This window comes from Mustelus asterias, chromosome 24 (genome assembly GCF_964213995.1).
Source record: "Mustelus asterias chromosome 24, sMusAst1.hap1.1, whole genome shotgun sequence".
NCBI classification, from domain to species: domain Eukaryota; kingdom Metazoa; phylum Chordata; class Chondrichthyes; order Carcharhiniformes; family Triakidae; genus Mustelus; species Mustelus asterias.
The window spans coordinates 57,495,648-57,516,670 of record NC_135824.1 but is presented as its reverse complement, the minus strand read 5'-3'; the positions used below and the strand labels follow the sequence as shown (position 1 = coordinate 57,516,670).

Sequence of the window (21,023 nt, the reverse complement as noted above, 5' to 3'; positions counted from 1 at the left end):
CTAGTGGTATTGCTAGACTTTTAATCTAGAAACCCAGTTAATGTTCTGAGGACTCGGTTTCGAATCCCGCCACCGCAGATGGTGGAATTTGAATTCAATTAAACATATTTAAGATTTTAATTTATTTTAATTTAATATTTAAATTTAATATCTGGAATTAAGAATCTACCATTGTCGGAAAAACCCATCTGGGTCACTAATGTCTTTCTGGGAAGGAAATCTGCCTTCCTTACCCGGTCTGGCCTACATGTGACTCCAGAGCCACAGCAATGTGGTTGACTCTCAACTGCCCTCGGGCAACTAGGGATGGGTGATAAATGATGGCCAGCCAGCGACGCCCATGTCCCACGAATGAATTTTAAAAATCCCATGTTTGTCTTTGCAAGAGTGTATTTTGATCTTTTACATCCATCCATGAGAGCAGACGGGAGTGTCAACATTGACTTTGTGGTCACAACTGGTTAGCACTGCTGCCTCACAGCGCCAGGGACCCGGGTTCGATTCCCGGCTTGGGTCATTGCCTGTGCGGAGTCTGCATGTTCTCCCTGCGTCTGCGTGGGTTTCCTCCGGGTGCTCCGGTTTCCTCCCACAGTCCAAAGGACGTGCTGGTTAGGGTGCATTGGCCGTGCTAAATTCTCCCTCAGTGTACCCAAACAGGAGTGTGGCGAGTAGGGGATTTTCACAGTAACTTCATTGCAGTGTTAATGTAAGCCTACTTGTGACACTAATAAAATAAATAAACGACTGGAGTGGGGGCTTGTACCTCTGGACCCCTGGCTTGGAGGTGAGAATGTTACCTACTGAGCTACAGCTGACACTGTTGGGTGTCATTGGGAGAGAGAATGTTCAAGTGAACCAAAGCCTTACCTGTGTGTCCTTTCATAGAATTATACAGTGCAGAAGAGGCCCTTTGGCCCATCGGGTCTGCACTGACACCCACACTTTATCGGTTTGAAGTCCGGTGATGGGTTCCTGCATGTGTCAAACACCGGATAGCTTGAACAAAACTGGCGATTCAGGGGAGAATGACAGGATGACTTGGATTTAATAGAATCATAGAATCCCTACAGTACAGATGGAGGTCATTTGGCCCATCGAGTCTGCACCGACTATAATCCCACCCCAGGCCCTATCCTCATAACCCCACACATTTACCCCGCTAATCCCTGTAACCTACACATTCCGGGACACTAAGGGGCAATTTAGCACAGCCAATCCGCCTAACCTGCACATCTTGGAACACTATAGGGCAATTTAGCATGGTCAATCCACCTAACCCACACATCTTTGGACACTAAGGGACAATTTAGCATGGTCAATCCACCTAACCCACACATCTTTGGACACTAAGGGGCAATTTAGCACAGTCAATCCACCTAACCTGCACATCTTTCGGACTGTGGGAGGAAACTGGAGCACCCGGAGGAAACCCACGCAGACACTGGGAGAATGTGCAAACTCCACACAGACAGTGACCCAAGCTGGGAATCGAACCCGGGTCCCTGGCGCTGTGAGGCAGCAGTGTTAACCACTGTGCCACCGTGCCGCCCCGTTTGTGTCTGGAGTTATGTCTCTGGGCGCTGTGTGCAAGGAAAACAATCTTGGACAGAGTGGAAATGTTATCCAAGTAAATATTTCTTCACTTTTTACTTTTAACAGAAGTAAAACATTTTGAATCAGTTGCTTTGTCTTTTGCAGGACAAGAACAACAAGGAAGCTCTGCAATCGGTGAGTAAAGTCTCTCTCCTCAGTCAAGACTGGGTCAGGGGTGCAATGATTGTCCACATGCAAGCATGTGAAGAGAAAAGAAGCCTCCATGGGGTTGTGTCCATCACCCTTCACCCCACAGACTATGCTAGACTATTAATGCAGAAACGCAGCTCATGTCCTGGGGACCCGGGTTCGAATCCCGCCCGTGGTGAAATTTGAGTTCAATAAAAATTATCTGGAATTAAGAATCTACTGATGACCATGAAACCATTGTCGGAAAAACCCATCTGGTTCACTAATGTCCCTTTAGGGAAGGAAATCTGCCGTCCTTACCCGGTCTGGCCTACATGTGACTCCAGAGCCACAGCAATGTGGTTGATTCTCAGCTGCCCTCGGGCAACTAGGGATGGGCAATAAATGCTGGCCCAGCCAGCGACGCCCATGTCCCACGAATGAATTTAAAAATACATCATCTCCTGGAAGAGGCTGAAGAATATAAGCCAACACATTTTTGTTTAAAACAAAACAGCCCATTCTCTACGGTCAGTTCTCCTGCACTCTCAGCATGTGAGCTTCCCGGTTGCAGACAAATTGGCACCGGGTAAACAAAGCTGACCTTTAAACATACCCCTCACAAGGAGCATGTTATAAATTTCTTAAAGGCACAGTGACGTCACGATAATAGCCAGATAATCTCTTTCAGTGCTGTCGGTTGAAAGATTAATATTGGTCACAACACAGTGGAGAACTCCCCTGCCCTTCTTTTGAGATTATGCCATGGAATCTTTTAAGCCGATCCGAGAAGGCAGACATTAGGCCAGGAAGACGGCATTTCTGACAGCACTCCCTCAGTGCTGCACTGGAAGTGTCCACTGTGGGTGGTGCTGCAAGTCTCAGGGTGGGGCTCGAACTCGCAACGGAATTTCACAGTCACTTCATTGCAGTGTTAATGTAAGCCTTACTTGTGACTAAGAAATAAATAAACTTTAAAATAAACTCTCTGACCCAAAGGAGCGAGTGCTATCCATTGAGCCATGGCTGACATTAAGGGGCAGCACGGTGGCACAGTGGTTGGCACTGCCGCCTCACAGTGGTTGGCACTGCCGCCTCACAGTGCCAGGGACCCAGGGTTCGATTCCCGGCTTGGGTCACTTGTCTGTGCGGAGTCTGCACGTTCTCCCCGTGTCTGCGTGGGTTTCCTCCCACAGTCCGAAAGACGTGCTGGTTAGGGTGCATCGGCCGTGCTAAATTCTCCCTCAGTGTACCCGAACAGGCGCCGGAGTGTGTGCCACTCGGGCAATTAGGCAACAAATGTTGACCTTGCCAACATTACCCACATTGCCTTGTTGTCACTCCGGTGTTGTGAAGAGATTACTGGCTCTGCACAGACCTCTGAGGAGCAAAGGGTATTTATTGAGTGAGGAACTTGGTACCAGGAGGGGCCTTAGCTCAAGGCTGCCTTGGAGCAGTCCTCGTACGCTTACAACATGTCTTCCAGATGATTCTGCCTTGAGAGAGCACTCCACCATCTGGGGCGAGCACTCACTCTCAGTTTCCATTGGTCCCTCAAGTCAGCTGACTCACTTCTGCTGCACTGTCTTCAAGAGATTTTCACAGTAACTTCATTGCAGTGTTAATGTAAGCCTACACCAGAATGATAGGGAGTGGGATAGCTTGATCTTGGTTTCGAACAAAGCTCGGCACAATGTCGAGGGCTGAAGGGCCTGTACTGTGCTGCACTGTTCTATGTTCTACTCGTGACACTAAGCTTGAAACTGAATTAAATGAGTTGCACACCGTGAATCGGGTTAACTGTAACTTTGGATCGTCCGTCTGCACCGTGAGCTCAATCAAACTGTGATGGATCTTCAGATTGTAAATTGAAGTTGAAAAATGGATGGATGGATGAGGCGATGCAGATTGGCGGAAAACAAAGGCAGGTTTCTGAGCTCTAACTTTGATACGTTCTCTGTGTTGGAAACAGCACCCAGATTTCTCCAGACTGCGAAACCGAGGGAAGGAAATCCGGCTGGAATTAAACCTTCTCTACGATCGGGAGAGCCAGCTGGACCAACACTTCTACCTAAAAGCTTTGAAACTGCCCAACAGGACGCATCCGAGCGTGGTAATGATTTAGTATAAATGTGTGGGTCTTTCCTCTCCCTCCAGTAGTGGTGGCTGTTCCTCCAGCTCCTTAGCCTGTAAGCTCTGGAAAGCTCCCTAAACCCCTGCGGCGCTCTCTAATCCTGCCGTACCACGATCATGGAAAGCTGCTGCTTGTGGACACCTGGCCGGACAGCTCCATGTGAGGCTCATGTCAAAAGTGGGTTTTTATTTTGGCATCGCTCTTGTTAACATCCGTGAGGTGTTTTGCTGCATAACAGCAGGTTGGTGCCCTTCTCTCTCTCTCTGTGTCTCTCTCGCTGTCTCTCTCTCTCTCTCTCTGTCTCTCTCTCTCTCTCTCTCTCTCTATCTCTGTCTCACTCTCTCTCTGTCTCTCTCTCTCTCTCTGTCTCTCTCTCTGTCTCTCTCTCTCTCTCTCTGTCTCTCTCTCTCTCTGTCTCTCTCTCTCTCTGTCTCACTCTCTCTCTGTCTCTCTCTCTCTCTCTCTGTCTCTCTCTCTCTCTGTCTCTCTCTCTCTCTGTCTCTCTCTCTCTCTGTCTCTCTCTCTCTCTGTCTCTCTCTCTCTCTGTCTCTCTCTCTCTCTCTCTCTCTCTATCTCTGTCTCACTCTCTCTCTGTCTCTCTCTCTCTCTCTGTGTCTCTCTCTCTCTCTGTCTCTCTCTCTGTCTCTCTCTCTGTCTCTCTCTCTGTCTCTCTCTCTGTCTCTCTCTGTCTCTCTCTGTCTCTCTCTGTCTCTCTCTGTCTCTCTCTGTCTCTCTCTGTCTCTCTCTGTCTCTCTCTGTCTCTCTCTGTCTCTCTCTGTCTCTCTCTGTCTCTCTCTGTCTCTCTCTGTCTCTCTCTGTCTCTCTCTGTCTCTCTCTGTCTCTCTCTCTCTCTCTCTGTCTCTCTCTCTCTGTGTCTCTCTCTCTCTCTGTCTCTCTCTCTCTCTCTCTGTCTCTGTCTCTCTCTCTGTCTCTCTCTCTCTCTCTGACTTTGACTTTTCTTACTCTCTCTCTCCCTCTCTTTGTTTCCATCTCATTTTGATCCCTCTCTTTTCTCTCTCTGCCCCTTTTCTCCTTCTTCCTCTCCCCCTCTTCCCTCTCGCACTCGCCCCCTGCACCTCCCCTCTCTCTCGCTCTGGAAACCACACCCCCCCCCTCACTCCCCCCACCCCACCCTCCTCCCTCGCTCTAGAACCCCGCCACCCCCCCCCCCCCCCCCCCCCCCCTTCTCTCTCTGGCCATTTCCTCCTCCACCTTCTCTCTTGCTCTGGCCAACCCTCCCCCTGCCCCTCCCCCCCCCCCCTTCTCTCTCTCCCTCTCTGGCCATCTCTCCCCCACCCCCCCCCCCCCTCTCTCTCTCGCTCCCCCCACCCCACCCTTCTCTCTCGCTCTGGCCAACCCCCTCACCACCCCCTCCCCCTCCCCTCCAAACCTTCTCTCTCGCTCTGGTCAACCCTCCCCCACCCCTCCTCTCCCTCCCTCTCTGGCCATCTCTCCCCCCCGCCCCCCTTCTCTCTCTCTCTCTCTCTCTCCCCCCCCACCCCACCCTTCTCTCTCGCTCTCTTTCCCCCCCCCCCCCCCCACCCCACCCCACCCTTCTCTCTCGCTCTCTTTCCCCCCCCCCCCCCCCCCCACCCCACCCCACCCTTCTCTCTCGCTCTGACAAAATAAATTATTCTGGGGCACTGGGTTTAAATTCCAGCACCACAACCGGTGAATATTGAATTCAGTAAAAATCTGGAGTAATTATGACAATTGAAGATGATTTAATCTCGCTCTGGTCAACCCCCCCCCCCCCCTTTCTCTCTCTCTCGCTCCCATCTCCTCCCTCCACCCCTTCTCTCTGTGAGGAAGCGGAGGTTACAGGGATAGGGCGGAGGGAAGGGCCAGGGTAAGATGCTCTTTCAGGAGTCGGTGCAGACTCGATGGGCTGAATGGCCTCCTCCTGCACTGTAGGGATTCTATGGTTCTATATTTCTAGATTATTAACTACCTTCTAAAATGGCGTAGCGTTCCACTTGGGGCAATTAGGGATGGGCAACAGATGTTGGCCTTGCCAACGTTACCCACATTGCCAGAAAGGATAAAGAAACTGCCATGTTGTGGCTGTGCCAGTGTTGTGCAGGGATTTCAGACTCTGTACAGACGTTGTGTGGAGTAAAGGGTACGCATTGAGTAAGGAACTTGGTGACAGGAGGGGCTGGAACTCGAGGCTGCCTCGGAGCAGTGCTCCTCCAGTCCTCGTACGCTTACAGCGTGGCTTCTCGATGATTCTGCCTTGAGAGAGGACTCCACCTTCTGGGGCGAGCACTCACTCTCTCTCTGTTTCCATTGGGTCCCTCAAGTCAGGTGACTCACTTCTGCTGTGCTGTCTTAAAGAGACAGGCACCCCACACACACACAACAGAAGCAAAGAACAACAAATCTGTCCCAGTTATCGTTTCTCCTGGGCCTGATATTGATTTGATTTGAGGTTTACCGGTTCTCTCTCTCTCTCTCTCTTTGAAGCCTATCGGTGATGAAAGTCAAGCCCGTGTGATTGAGACAATTGGCGATAAACCAGGTGAGAACCTTCAGTTATCAATACCGCCAGTTTACAGAATGTACATAATAACATCTTCAACAAGCTAAAATGTGCCAAATTCCTTCACCGCTATCTTATCATGGGCACAGCTTCACATGAGGAGATATTCCGACAGGTGACCAAAAGCTTGATCAAAGAGGAAGGTTTTAAGGAACATCTTAAAGGATTAAAGAGGTTGAGATTTGATTTATCGTTGTCACGTATATTAGCATAAAGTGAAAAGTATTGTTTCTTGCGCGCTATACAGACAAAGCATACCATTCATAGAGTACACAGGGGAGAAGGAAAAGAGACGGTGCAGAATGTAGCGTTACAGTCATAGCTAGGGTGTAGAGAAAGATCAACTGAATATACGGTAGGCCCATTCAAATGTCTGAGAGAAGAAGCTGTTCTTGAGTCGGTTGGTGCGTGACCTCGGACTTTTTGTATCTTTTCCCCGATGGAAGAGAGAATGTCCGGGGCGTCCTTGATTATGCTGGCTGCTTACCCGAGGCAGCGGGAAGTGTGGACAGAGTCAATGGATGGGAGGCTGGTCTGTGTGATGGATTGGGCTACATTCACGACCCTTTGTAGTTCCTTGCGGTCTTGGGCAGAGCAGGAGCCCATACCAAGCTGTGATACAACCAGAAAGAATGCTTTCTATGGTGCATCTGTAAAAGTTGGTGAGAGACGGTAGCTGACATGCCAAATTTCCTTAGTCTCCTGAGAAAGTAGAGGCGTTGGTGGGGCTTTCTTAACTATAGTATCAGCATGGGGGGACCAGGACAGGTTGTTGGTGATCTGGACACCTGGAGACATGAAGCTCTCGACCATTTCCACTTCATCCCCGTTGATGTAGACAGGGGCATGTTCTCCACTATGCTTCCTGACGTCAGGTGGGGGGTGAGAATTTTAGGGTTTAGGGCCAAAGCATGGCCATCAATAATGGAGTGTTTAAAACCAGGAATGTTTTAAACAGGCCAGAATCCGAGAAGTGGGAGGGATGTGGAGGGTGGAAGGTATTCCAGCGGTGGGGAGGAGCGAGGCCACTTTTTCAGGGTTTTGGAAACAATGATGAGAATTTTAAAATGGAGGTGTTGGTTAGCCAGGAGCGAGTGTAGCACAGAACTCATAGAATCCCTACAATGCAGGAGGAGGCCATTCAGCCCATCAAGCCTGCACCGACCATAATCCCACCCAGGCCCTATCTCCGTAACCCCACATATTTACCCTGCAAATCCCTCTAACCTGTGAATCCTGGGACACCAAGGGACAATTTAGCATGGCCAATCAACGTATCCCACACATCTTTGGACCGTGGGAGGAAACCGGAGCACCCGGAGGAAACCCACGCAGACACGGGGAGAATGTGCAAACTCCGCACAGACAGTGACCCAAGGCCAGGAATCGAACCTGGGTCCCTGGAGCTGTGAGGCAACAGTGCTAACCACTGTGCTAACGTGCCGCAGGTTAGGTGGATTGGTCACGCTAAATTGCCCCTTAGTGCCAGGGGGATTAGCTGGGTAAATACGTGGGGTTACGGGGATAGGGCCTGGGTGGGATTGTGGTCGGTGCAGGCTCGATGGGCCGAATGGCCTCCTTCTGTAGGGATTCTATAGCTCTATTCTATTCTATGGTTCTAACGTGCCTGTAAAAGTACGTTATTGGCCATGTTAAATTACCCCTTAATGTCCTGAGATGCGTAGGTTAGAGGGATTAGTGGGGTAATATGTGGGGATACAAGGATAGGGCCTAGGTTGTTGTCGGTGCAACCCGGACTTCCGGATGGGACTGTGACACAATCGCTCAGATATCCATGAGGTGTGCGTAAGCGTTACCCTGACAGGGGCGGCGAAGGTGAATGTTTTAAAGTCCGGATCATGTCTGAGCAATGCTGGGAGGATCTGCCAATACTGGAAAAGCCTTTAGTTTTGTGTCTTAAAGCTCACGAGTCTGCTGACCACCTTCTTCCTCCTTGATCTTCCAGTGTTCGATTTTAAACCCAAGGGCCATTTGCAAATTGGCGAAGACTTGGACATAATTAGACAACGGTAAGGTGCGATGTGTTCAACCCCTGCTCTCGGTCAAGGTGCAACGGTAGAATGCAATGAAGTTCTGCAGGAAGACACGGTAGCACAGTGGGTTAGCACTGCTGTCTCACAGCGCCAGGGACCCGGGTTCGATTCCTGGCCTCGGGTCACTGTCTGCGTGGAGTCTGCACGTTCTCCCGGTGTCTGCGTGGGTTTCCTCCGGGTGCTCCGGTTTCCTCCCACAGTCCGAAAGACGTGTGGGTTAGAGTGCATTGGCCGTGCTAAATTGACTTTAGTGTCCCAAGATGTGTTGGTTAGATGGATTGCCCCTTAGTGCCCCAAGATATGGATATGGAATCCCTACAGTGCAGAAGGAGGCCATTCGGCCCATCGAGTCAGCACCGACAACAACCTAGGCCCTATCCTTGTAACCCCACATATTACCCTGCCAATCCCTCTAACCTACACATCTCAGGACATTAAGGGGTAATTTAACATGGCCAATGCACCTAACCAGCACATCTTTGGACTGTGGGAGGAAACCGGAGCACCCGGAGGAAACCCACGCAGACACGGGGGAGAACGTGCAAATTCCGCACAGGCAGTGACCCAAGCCGGGAATCGAACGCAGGTCCCTGGCGCTGTGAGGCAGCAGTGCTAACCACTGTGCTACCGTGCCAACCAAAACAGAAGCTGCCTCCCCGCTGTCAAGGAACTTGGCAGCTGCCTCTGGGGGATTTGAACCCTGGTCTTCTGCGTGACAGGCAGGAATACTAACCACTACACTAACAAGGAAATGTTTTGATGCGTAGGTTAGATGGATTGGCCATGCTAAATTGCCCCTTAGTGTCCAAAGATGTGCAGGTTAGGTGGATTGGCCATGCTAAATTGCTCCTTAGTGTCCAAAGATGTACATGTTAGGTGGATTGGCCATACTAAATTGCCCCTTAGTGTCCAAAGATGTGCGGGTTAGATGGATTGACCATGCTAAATTGCTCCTTAGTGTCCAAAGATGTGCAGGTTAGGTGGATTGGCCATGCTATATCTGTTGGGTTATGGGGATAAGGTGGTGGAGGGGGCCTGGGTAAGATACTCTATCAGAGAGTCGATGTAGACTAGATGGCCCAAATGCACTGCAGGGATTGTGTGATCTCATTTTGCAGCCTCCTACTGGCTAAAGGACACAACTGCAGCTGATAACACCCAGGATTTCTTCACCAAATGAAATATTGACAAAATGAAGTGGCCGTATGAACTAACCCTTTCACGTACGTTGCGTTTATTTGTTGGCGTGACCGAAAATGCATTTCTCCTTTAAGCTGGGGCATTGCTGACTCCAGCTGGTGAGTTCATTTACTCAAGTGACAAGGGACTCCATTAGAAAAGTGATTTATTCCTTTCAGACGCGCTGGCAGAGTAACAAAGGGCTCTGTAAATGAATATCTGTCGTGGTTCTCGTGCTGAAATGGGCTGGTGAGGATGTGAGACACTACTTTACCCAGCCTGCATCCATCTCTTTAGAAAAACGCCCTGGCAGCGTTTGCTGAACCTGTCGAAATAAAAAAAACATTCGGTCATCGCTGAACAAGCGATTAGTCTCCATCTCAATGAAGCACCCTAAATCCTTCTCGGTCATCTATCTTGTAACCTCCCTTGCAGATTCAGTCAGTAATCTCACACAATCAACCCGTGAATTTAATTAGATCACCGTGTTTGAAGTAGGCATAACTAATTGATTACAGCACTGACAGGGCCACCATAGAAAGCTGCTGAACGCGCTGATTAATTTCCCTAATTATCCCCCCCCCCCCCCTCCTTCATCCCAGGTGGGAGCTGACTTTGACTGGGACATTATTTATTTTTAGGGTGGTTGTCAAGGGCGGCGCAGTGGGTTAGCACCGCTGCCCCTCAGCGCCAGGGACCCGGGTTCGATTCCCGGCTCGGGTCACTGTCTGTGCGGAGTCTGCACGTTCTCCCCGTGTCTGCGTGGGTTTCCTCCGGGTGCCCCGGTTTCCCCCCACACTCCAAAGACGTGCTGGTTAGGTTGATTGGCCGTGCTAAATTCTCCCTCGGTGTACCCGAACAGGAGTGTGGGGACTAGGGGATTTTCACAGTAACTTCATTGCAGTGTTAATGTAAGCCTACTTGTGACACTAATAAATAAACAATATCTCCATGTCTGAGTGCAGGCAGTTCCAAATGGTGAGAATACAAGAGCAGGGATGTACTACTGAGGCTGTATAAGGCTCTGGGTCAGACCCCATTTGGAATATTGTGAGGCGTTTTGGGCCTCATACCTAAGGAAGGATGTGCCGGCCTTGGAGGGGGTCCAGAGGAGATTCACAAGAATGATCCCAGGAATGAAGGGTTTGTCATATGAGGAGTGGTTGAGGAATCTGGGTCTGTACTCGATGGAGTTTAGAAGGTTGAGGGGGGATCTAATTGAAACTTGCAGAATACTGAGAGGCTGAGATAGAGTGGACATGGAGAGGATGTTTCCACTCGTGGGACAGACTAAAATTTGAGAGCGCAACCTCAGAGTGAAGGGACACTCCTCTAAAACTGAGATGAGGAGGAATTTCTTCAGCCAGAGGGTGGTGAATCTGTGGAACTCATTGCCACAGAAGAGGCCGGGTCATTGAGTGTCTTTAAGACAGAGATAGATAGGTTCTTGATCAATAAGGAGATCAAGGGTTACGGGGAGAAGGCAGGAGAACGGGGATGAGAATCATATCAGCCATGATTGAGTGGCGGAGCAGATTCGATGGGCTGAATGGCCTAATTCTGCTCCTATGTCTTAAGGTCTTATGGTTACCCATTGATGAAAGGTGTTATAGATTCACAGGATGGCTTGCAGCACCGCAGAGGCCATTTGGCCCATTGTGTCTGTGCTGGCTCCCTGTAAAAGCTACTCCAAGTTCCAAGCACCTGCCCCTTTTCCCTGTCGCCCCGCAATTATTTTCTCTTCAGATATTTATCCAATTCTCTTTCGAAGGCCTCAGTTGAATCTACCTCCACCCCGGCTCGTAGGCCATACATTTCAGATACTAACCAGTGACTGCATAAAATAAGTTTTTCCTTCTGTCAGTCACCCTAAATCAGTGTCCCTGGCTTCTTGATCCGACCACCAATGAGCACAGTTTCTCCTGTGGCGACACGGTGGCATAGTGGTCCGCACTGCTGCCTCACTGCACCAGAGACCCCGGTTCGATTCTGGCCTCGGGTCACTGCGTGGAGTTTGCACATTCTCCCCATGTCTGTGTGGGTTTCCTCCGGGTGCTCTGGTTTCCTCCCACAGTCCAAAGATGTGCCGGTTCGGTGGATTGGCCATGTTAAATTCCCCCTTAGTGTCCAAAGATGCGTAGGGTAGTTGGATTGGTCATGCTAAATTGCCCCAAGTGTCAGTGGGACTAGCTAGGGTAAATACTTGGGGTTCTGGGGATAGGGCCTGGGTGGGATTGTTGTGGGTGCAGACTCAATGGGCCGAATGGCCTCCTTCTGCACAGTAGGGATTCTATGATTCAATCCACCTCCACCCTGCTCCCAAGGCCGTACATTTCAGATCCTCACTGCTGGCTGCACAAAATAAGTATTTCCTCATGTCCCCATTCCTCCTTCTGTCAGCCGCCTTACATCGGGTGTCGCCTGGTTCTTGATCCTTCCGCCAATGAGTTTCTCCCTGTCTAGATAGCCATTCCCTTCCCCTACCTGAAGCCACTCAGCCGCAGTAAAGAGAAGGGAAAACCGAGGAAGGACGATGTGCTTTGGTGCTATTCTTTTGGGGAATTCGGAAATCCCGATTTATATTCAATAAACAGACGTACGGATTAGCAGCGGGAATGGGCCTTCCAGACCCTCAAGCCATCTCCTCCACTCGATAGGATCAAGGCTGATCTGAATGTAGTGGCCTCAACTCCACTTTCCTGTCCTACCCTACACTCTTTAACTCTCTTGTCGATCAAGAATCTGTCTTACTCGGCCGTACACATACTCAGCCCAGCTTCCACCGCTCCCTGTGGAAGAGAATTCCACAGACTAATCTCTCTCTGAGAGTCGTCATCTTAGTCCTCAGTCCTCATTTCTGTCTTAAATGGGTGACCTCTTATTTTTAAACTGTGTCACCTAGTTCTAGTCTCTCTCATACGAGGAAACATCATCTCAGCATCTTGTATGTGTCAGTAAGATCACCCCTCAGAATCTACAGGGCGGCACGGTAGCACAGTGGGTTAGCACTGCTGCTTCACAGCTCCAGGGTCCCGGGTTCGATTCCCGGCTCAGGTCACTGTCTCTGTGGAGTTTGCACATTCTCCTTGTGTCTGCGTGGGTTTCCTCCGGGTGCTCCGGTTTCCTCCCACAGTCCAAAGATGTGCGGGTTAGGTTGATTGGCAGGTTAAAAATTGCCCCTTAGAGTCCTGGGATACGTAGGTTAGAGGGATTAGTGGGTAAATATGTGGGATGGGATTGTGGTCGGTGCAGACTCGATGGGCCGAATGGCCTCCTTCTGCACTGTAGGGTTTCTATGATTTCTATGAATCAGCATAGATTCATAGAATCCCGACAGTGCAGAAGGAGGCCATTCAGCCCATCGAGCCTGTATCACCAACAATCCCACCCAGACCCTATCCCCTAAACCCCACACATTTACCCTGCTAATCCGCCCTGACACTAAGGAGCAATCTAGCATGGTTAATCCACCTAACCTGCACATCTTAATTAAGTTTAATTTTATTAGTGTCACAAGTAGGCTTACAGTAATGTTTCAGGGTCGGCGCAGCGGTTAGCACTGCTGCCTCACAGGGACCCGGGTTCGATTCCCGGCTTGGGGGTCACTGTCTGTGTGGAGTCTGCGCGTTCTCCCCGTATCTGCGTGGGTTTCCTCCGGGTGCTCCGGTTTCCTCCCTCAGTCTGAAAGTCGTGCTGGTTTCGGGTGCATTGACCCGAACAGGTGCCAGAGTGTGACGACTAGGGGAATTTCACAGTAACTTCATTGCAGTGTTAATGTAAGCCTTACTTGTGACACTAATAAATAAACTTCACTTTAAATGGGCGACCCCTTATTTTTAAACAGTGGCCCCCCCCCCGCCCCCCCCCTTAGTTCCAGATTCTCTCTCAAGAGGAAACCTCCTCTCCACAGCCACCCTATCCAGACCCCACCTCAGGATCGTAAAGGTTTCGATCAAGTTGCCTCTCACACTCTTCTAAACTCCAGCGGACGCGAGCCTAACCTGTCCAACCTTTCCTCAATAGACAGACCGCCCATTCCTGACATTAGTCTGGCGAGCCTCCTCCGAGCTGGATCCAACCCATTTATATCCCTAAATAAGGCGACCAACACTGTACACACTATTCCAGGTGTGGTCTCACCAATGGCCTGTCCAACTGAAGCATAACCTCAACAAGTATTACAGTAACTTTAAAGTGCTTTGAGATCCTGTGCTGGTGAAAATGCTGTATAAATTCAAGTCTTTCTTTCTCTCTGGGGTGGAGAATTCTGAAGATTCGCATCCCTCTTTGAGTGAAAATTTTGGGTGGCACAGTGGGTTAGCACTGCTGCCTCACAGCGCCAGGGACCCCGGGTTCGATTCCTGACTTGGGTCACTGTCTGTTTGGAGTCTGCACGTTCTCCCCGTGTCAGCGTGTGACACTCTAAGGTATAGTATTCTTCTAGGGGCGGCACAGTGGTTAGCACTGCTGACTCACAGCACCAGGGACCTGGGTTCGATTCCTGACTTGGGTCACTGTTTGTGTGGACTTGGCACATTCTCTCCCTCGCCCCCCCCCCCCCCCCCCCATGTCTGCGTGGGTGACCAAAAAGTGGAGTCTCCTCTTTTTATAAGAAGAAAACTGTCAAAAGAGGTCCACCGAACTCCAAAGATGTGCAGGTCAGGTGGATTGGCCATGCTAAATTGCCCCTTAGTGTCAGGGGGACGTGGTAGGGTAAATGCACGGGGTTATGGGGGTAGGGCCTGGGTGGGATTGTGGTCGGTGCAGACTCGATGGGCCGAATGGCCTCCTCCTTCACTGTAGGGGTTCTCTGAAGAAATTTCTCCTCATCTCAGTCCAATATGACTGACCCTTTATCCTGAGAGAATAACTCTCCCCCCGCCACACCCATCCCATTTTTTGTTCTGGGCATCACATTGTAATCTCAAGTTGAACTGACTTGATTCCAGGGATGAAGGGGTTGATGTACGAGGAGAGATTAAACAGTTTGGGTTTATACTCGCTGGAGTTTAGAAGGACGAGAGGGGAACTGATCGAGGTATATAAAACTTTAAAAGGGATCGATAGAGTAGAGGTAGAGCAAAAATATGGGGCAATCTAGGTCACAGGTCTAGGTTGAGAGGCGGTAGATGGATGGCAGAGTGGTTAGCGCTGCTGCCTCACAGCGCCAGGGACCCGGGTTCGATTCCCGGCTTGGGTCACTGTCTGTGTGGAGTTTGCACATTCTCCCCGTGTCTGCGTGGGTTTCCTCCAGGTGCTCTGGTTTCCTCCCACAGTCCAAAGATGTGCTAAATTGTCCCTTAGTGTCAGGGGTATTAGCAGGGTAAATACATGGGGTTATGGGGATCGGGCCTGGGTGGGATTGTGGACGGTGCAGGTTCGATGGGCCGAATGGCCTCCTTCTGCACTGTAAGGATTCTGTGATCTACCCTGCCAATGCACCAAACTGTAACATCTTAGAAATATATCAATTTAACATCTTGGGACACTAAGGGGCAATTTAGCACGGCCAATCCACCCAACCTTTGGAGTGTGGGAGGAAACCGGAGCAAACCCACGCAGACACGGGGAGAACGTGCAGACTCCACACTGCTAAATTGACCCTTAGTGTCAGTGGGACTAGCTATGGGGTTAGGGGGAATGGGGCCTGGGTGGGATTGTGGTCGGTGCAGACTTGAGGGGCCGAATGGCCGAGGGGACACTAAGGGCGGCACGGTAGCACAGTGGTTAGCACTGCTGCTTCACAGCTCCAGGGACCTGGGTTCGATACCCGGCTTGGGTCACTGTCTGTGCGGAGTTTGCACATTCTCCTCGTGTCAGCGTGGGTTTCCTCCGGGAGCTCCGGTTTCCTCCCACAGTCCAAAGATGTGCAGGTTAGGTTGATTGGCCATGCTAAAATTGCCCCTTAGTGTCCTGAGATGTCTAGGTTAGAGGGATTAGTGGGTAAATATGTAGGGGTAGGGCCTGGGTGGGATTGTGATCGGTGCAGACTCGATGGGCCGAATGGCCTCTTTCTGCACTGTAGGGTTTCTATGATTTCTAGGTGGGTTTGAGACCAGGGAGAGATCAGCCATGATCTGATTGAATGGCGGAGCAGGCTCGAAGGGCTGAATTTGCCTCCTCCTGCTCCTAATTCCCATGTTCCTATGCATGTGGATGTCATTCCTGCTTGAAGTGCTTTGCTGGTGAGGAATGGACCTCTCCGAGGGGTTGCATTGTTTGAACTACCTTCCCATTGATTGCCAAACAGCAAAGAGAAGAATAGAATGGAGGCCCCGGAGCTCAGTTTCATTCATTGTCCTTGCTTCTGCCAGTTGTTGCTGACAGCTATATGTCTATTGTTCCCATCGCTCACCATCTGTGCTGTAACTGGCAATGACACACAATCTAAAACGCTGTTGCAACAGCCCATTAAGCAGCTGGTTCGCAGTTTCTCTCACCGGTCCAGGTGTTTTGACGAGGATGGCCCGCGCTTCAGACCAAAAGATCAAGTTTCAGGGCAGTTTCCTAACGGGACACGGTGGCACAGTGGTTAGCGCTGCTGCCTCACAGCGCCAGGGACCCGGGTTCGATTCCCGGCCTTGGGTCACTGTCTGTGCGGAGTCTGTACGTTCTCCCCGTGTCTGCGTGGGTTTCCTCCCACACTCCAAAGGTTGGGTGGATTGGCCGTGCTAAATTACCCCTTAGTGTCCCAAGATGTTAAATTGATATATTTCTAAGATGTTACAATTTGGTGCATTAACAGGTAAATGATAGAATCCCTACAGTGCAGAAGGAGGCCATTCGGCCCATCGAACCTGCACCGACCACAATCCCATCCAGGCCCTATCCCCGTAAGCCCATGTATTTACCCTGCTATTCCCCCTGACACTAAGGGGCAATTTTAGCATGGCCAATCAACCTAACCCGCACATCTTTGGACTGTGGGAGGAAACTGGAGGAAACCCACGCAGACACGGGGGGAACGTACAGACTCCGCACAGACAGCGACCCAAGCCGGGAATCGAACCCGGGTCCCTGGCGCTGTGAGGCTGCAGTGCTAACGCACGGTCCCACCTGCGTGGCGTTATGGGGATAGGTCGGAGGGAGTGGGGCCAAGGGTAAGATGTTCTGTTGGAGAGTCAGTACAGACATGATGGGCTGAATGGCCTCCTGTAGGGATTCTGTGCCAGCTAATGCATTTGCTGCTGTTTGTGTGAAAGGCCCCCTGGGTTTAACCTGAGGCAGCCACAAGATGGCACTGTCTCCCCTTCCATATTCTGCGTCCGGCTTGCTGCCTTTTCCCCAGGTGCTGGAAGCTGCTTTTACCGGCACCGGGGAATAACCCCCCCTCCCCCCCCCACACACCACCAACACTCCGGCCCGCCACACCTCGCGTACCAATAGTTGGACTATTCGCTTGTGGAGGCCATCGCAGCTGGTTCATAGAGTAGTCTTGGGGGTGGGGGGGGGCGAGATAATGGTGAAGGGTGCGGATCGATACAGAATCGGTCGATGGATACAGAATCATAGAAGCCCTATAATGCTGAAGGAGGCCTTTCGGCCCATCGAGTCTGCACTGACAACAATCCCACCCAGGCCCTATCCCCGTAACCCCATGTATTTACCCTAGCCAGTCCCCCTGACACTAAGGGGCAATTTAGCACGGCCAATCCACCTAACGTACACATCTTTGGAGTGTGGGAGGAAACCGGAGCACCCGGAGGAAACCCACGCAGACACGGGGAGAATGTGCAGACTCCGGACAGACAGTGACCCAAGCCGGGAATCCAAACTGGGTCCTTGGCGCTGTGAGGCAGCAGCGCTAACCCTCTGTGCTGCCAGGGGGGATGGTTGTGACGTAACTGTGCAGAACTCTGGTGTTGATGTGTCCCCAAGCTCAGTACTGGACATTAATCACACTCGGGACCTCCTTCGACCTGGGTCGCCAGTAGAGATATTGTCATCTGTAGCTGCATAGGAATAGGAGGCCATTCAGCCCATCAAGCCTGTGCAGCCACTCGATTAGATCACGGCTGACTTCGTCTTAACTCCATTCGCGCGGTTTTGTTCCATAACAAATATCTATCTCAGCTTTAAAGTCTTTAATTCACCCCCAACCTCAACAGCCTTTTGGAGGGAGGGAGAGTTCCAGGTTTCCACTCCCCTTTCTGTGGAAAGTGGCCCTGAACATGACCCCTCAACGGCCTGACTCTAATTTTAATGTTCTACTCCTTGTTCTGGAGTCTCCCGACCAGAGGAAATAGCTTCTTTGTATTTGTCATATTGGTGACAGGGACCTGGGTTCAATACTGGCTTCGAGTCCTTGTCTGTGTGGAGTTTGCACATTCTCCCCGTGTCTGCGTGGGTTTCCTCCGGGTGCTCCGGTTTCCTCCCACACTCCAAAGATGTGCAGGTTAGGTGGATTGGCCATGCTAAATTGCCCCTTAGTGTCCAAAGATGTGCAGGTTAGGGGGATTGGCCATGCTAAATTGCCCCTTAGTGTCCAAAGATGTGCAGGTTAGCTGGATTGGCCATGCTAAATTGCCCCTTAGTGTTAGGGGGATCAGCAGGGTAAATACTTGGGGTTAAGAGGATCAGGCCTGGGTGGGATTGTTGGTGTGGAGATGCCGGCGTTGGACTGGGGTAAGCACAGTAAGAAGTCTCACAACACCAGGTTAAAGTCCAACAGGTTTATTTGGTAGCAAATACCATAAGCTTTCGGAGCGCTGCTCCTTCGTCAGATGGAGTGGATATCTGTTCTCAAACAGTGCAAACAGACACAGAAATTAATTTGTAATTTGATTTCTGTGACTGTTTGCACTGTTTGAGAACAGATAACCACTCCATCTGACGAAGGAGCTGTGCTCCGAAAGCTTATGGTATTTGCTACCAAATAAACCTGTTGGACTTTAACCTGGTGTTGTGAGACTTCTTACTGGGATTGTTGGTGCAGGCTCGATGGGCTGAATGGCCTCCTTCTGCGCTGGATGGATTCTATGATTCTATGAAACATTAAAACTGCTTGGTCAGAGCACACCTGTAAATGTGGATGCTGGTTGTGATTTTAAATGTTAAACTATACCCGTCTGCCTTTGCTCCTTGCCAGGCGACTCTCGCATGTGTCTGGCCATCGATCGTACTACCTGCGAGGGGCAGGCAGTGAGCTACAACTCGCCTTGGTCCAGTTCACCATGAACAAACTCCTCAAGAGGGTGAGCTACCCGAGACTGAACCGTACCGAGTGTCCCTTTGTTCCGCTGTCTTCTCCCTACCTCCAGCGACCACTCGCTGACGAGTATGATTGTCCACCTAAGAAACTCCGTGTAATTCTGGCCACGGCAGGTGGTGGAATTTGAATTCAATAAAAAAATATCTGGAATTAAGAATCTACTGATGACCATGAAACCATTGTCGGAAAAACCCATCTGGTTCACTAATGTCCGTTTAGGGAAGGAAATCTGCCATCCTTACCCGGTCTGGCCTACATGTGACTCCAGAGCCACAGCAATGTGGTTGACTCTCAACTGCCCTCCAAGGGCAACTAGGAATGGGCAATAAATGCTGGTCAGCCAGTGACACCCATGTCCCATGAATGAATAATTGTGTCTCTTATGGGCGGCATGGTGGCACCGCTGGCCTCACAGCGCCAGGGACCCGGGTTCGATTCCGGTATCAGGTCACTGTCTGTGTGGAGTTTGCACGTTAGAAATCATAGAAACCCTACAGTGCAGAAGGAGGCCATTCGGCCCATCGAGTCTGCACCGACCACAATCCCACCCAGGCCCTACCCCCACATATTTTACCCGCTAATCCCTCTAACCTACGCATCTCAGGACTCTAAGGGGCAATTTTTAACCTGGCCAATCAACCTAACTCGCACATCTTTGGACTGTGGGAGGAAACCGGAGCACCCGGAGGAAACCCACGCAGACACGAGGAGAATGTGCAAACTCCACACAGACAGTGACCCGAGCCGGGAATCGAACCCGGGACCCTGGAGCTGTGAAGCAGCAGTGCTAACCACTGTGCTACCGTGCCGCCCTCACGTTCTCCCCCATCTGTGTGGGTTTCCTCCGGGTGCTCCGTTTTCCTCCCACAGTCCAAAGATGTGCGGTTTAGGTGGATTGGCCATGCTAAATTGCCCCTTAGTGTCCAAAGAACTTCTTCTCCCAGAAGGTAGTGAATCTTTGGAATTCTCTGCCCAATGAAGCAGTAGAGACTACCTCGTTAAATGTGTTTAAGTCACAGATAGGTAGATTTTTAACCATTAAGGGAATTAAGGGTTATGGGGAGCGGGTGGGTAAGTGGAACTGAACCCACTATCAGATCAGCCATGATCTTATTGAATGGCAGGGCAAGCTTGAGGGGCTAGATGGCCTACTCCTGCTCCTATTTCTTATGTTCTAATAAGATGAGTAGGTTAGGTGGATTGGCCATGCTAAATTGTCATAGTGTCCAAAGATGTGCAGGTTAAGTGGATTGGCCATGCTAAATTGCCCCTTAGTGTCCAAAGATGTGTAGGTTGATGCAGCGGCTTACCTATGGGAAATGTGTGTGGTTGCAGCAATAGGATAGGGGAGAGGGGTTGGGTAAGATACTCTGTCGGATTGAGTCGGTGCAGAATCAATGGGCCAAATGGCCATTTCGGCACTGTAGAGATTCTATGATTCTCTGACTGCTCCTCTCCGAACTCAAGCCGTGGTATCTTTTACATCTGCTTCCAATAATGCTTCACTGGCTGTAGGGTGCTACATAAATGCAAGCCTTTCTCTCTGTTAAACTCCAAAGCACTGTGTGTGTAATTCATTAGGAAGGGTAATGTGGGGGTGGGTGAGGTTGTGGGGGTGGGGGGGGCGGGGTGCAAGTTGGCCATCGTGTTGCGTAGAGAAAGATCCCATAAGCAGCAATCAGCTAAATGACCAGAATTTTTAACACCAAAAGGACCAGACCAATGCAGGAATGTCACAGAAATAGAAACATTACAGTATAAGAGAAGGCCATTCAGCCCATCGAGCCTGCACCAACAACAATCCCACCCGGGCCCTATCCCCGTGACCCCACGTATTTTCCCCTGCTAATCACCCTGACACTACGGGTCAATTTAGCACGGCTAATCCACCTAACCAGCACATCTTTCGGACTGTGGGAGGAAACCGGAGCACCCGGAGGAAACCCACGCAGACACGGGGAGAACGTGCAGACTCCGCACAGACAGTGACCCGAGGCCGGGAATCGAACCCGGGTCCCTGGCGCTGTGAGGCAGCAGCGCTAAACCACCGTGCCGTCCGTCAACGCCAATTATGCGCTCCAGTCCTGGAGTGAAACTCCATCCCGCCAGTTTGAGAGTCGGAGGACTTGCGGAGTCAACAATGGCGGAGATTTGGAGGAGATTGAAAATGAGTTTATTATA

General features: G+C 50.7%; 1 protein-coding gene across 3 annotated transcripts in view; it reads left to right on the top strand.

Moving 5' to 3' along the window:
• sars2 (seryl-tRNA synthetase 2, mitochondrial) overlaps positions 1–21,023 on the top strand; it is a 50,499-nt gene that overhangs the window by 9,089 nt on the left and 20,387 nt on the right. For all 3 annotated transcript variants that reach the window (XR_013500824.1, XM_078241808.1, XM_078241807.1), the window contains exons 3-7: positions 1,699–1,728; positions 3,695–3,835; positions 6,323–6,377; positions 8,365–8,428; positions 18,720–18,825. Coding sequence is in view for 2 of the 3 variants with exons in the window: in XM_078241808.1 (XP_078097934.1) it covers positions 1,699–1,728; positions 3,695–3,835; positions 6,323–6,377; positions 8,365–8,428; positions 18,720–18,825 (396 nt within the window). In the remaining variant the exon portion in view is untranslated. The remainder of the gene's footprint in view (positions 1–1,698; positions 1,729–3,694; positions 3,836–6,322; positions 6,378–8,364; positions 8,429–18,719; positions 18,826–21,023) is intronic.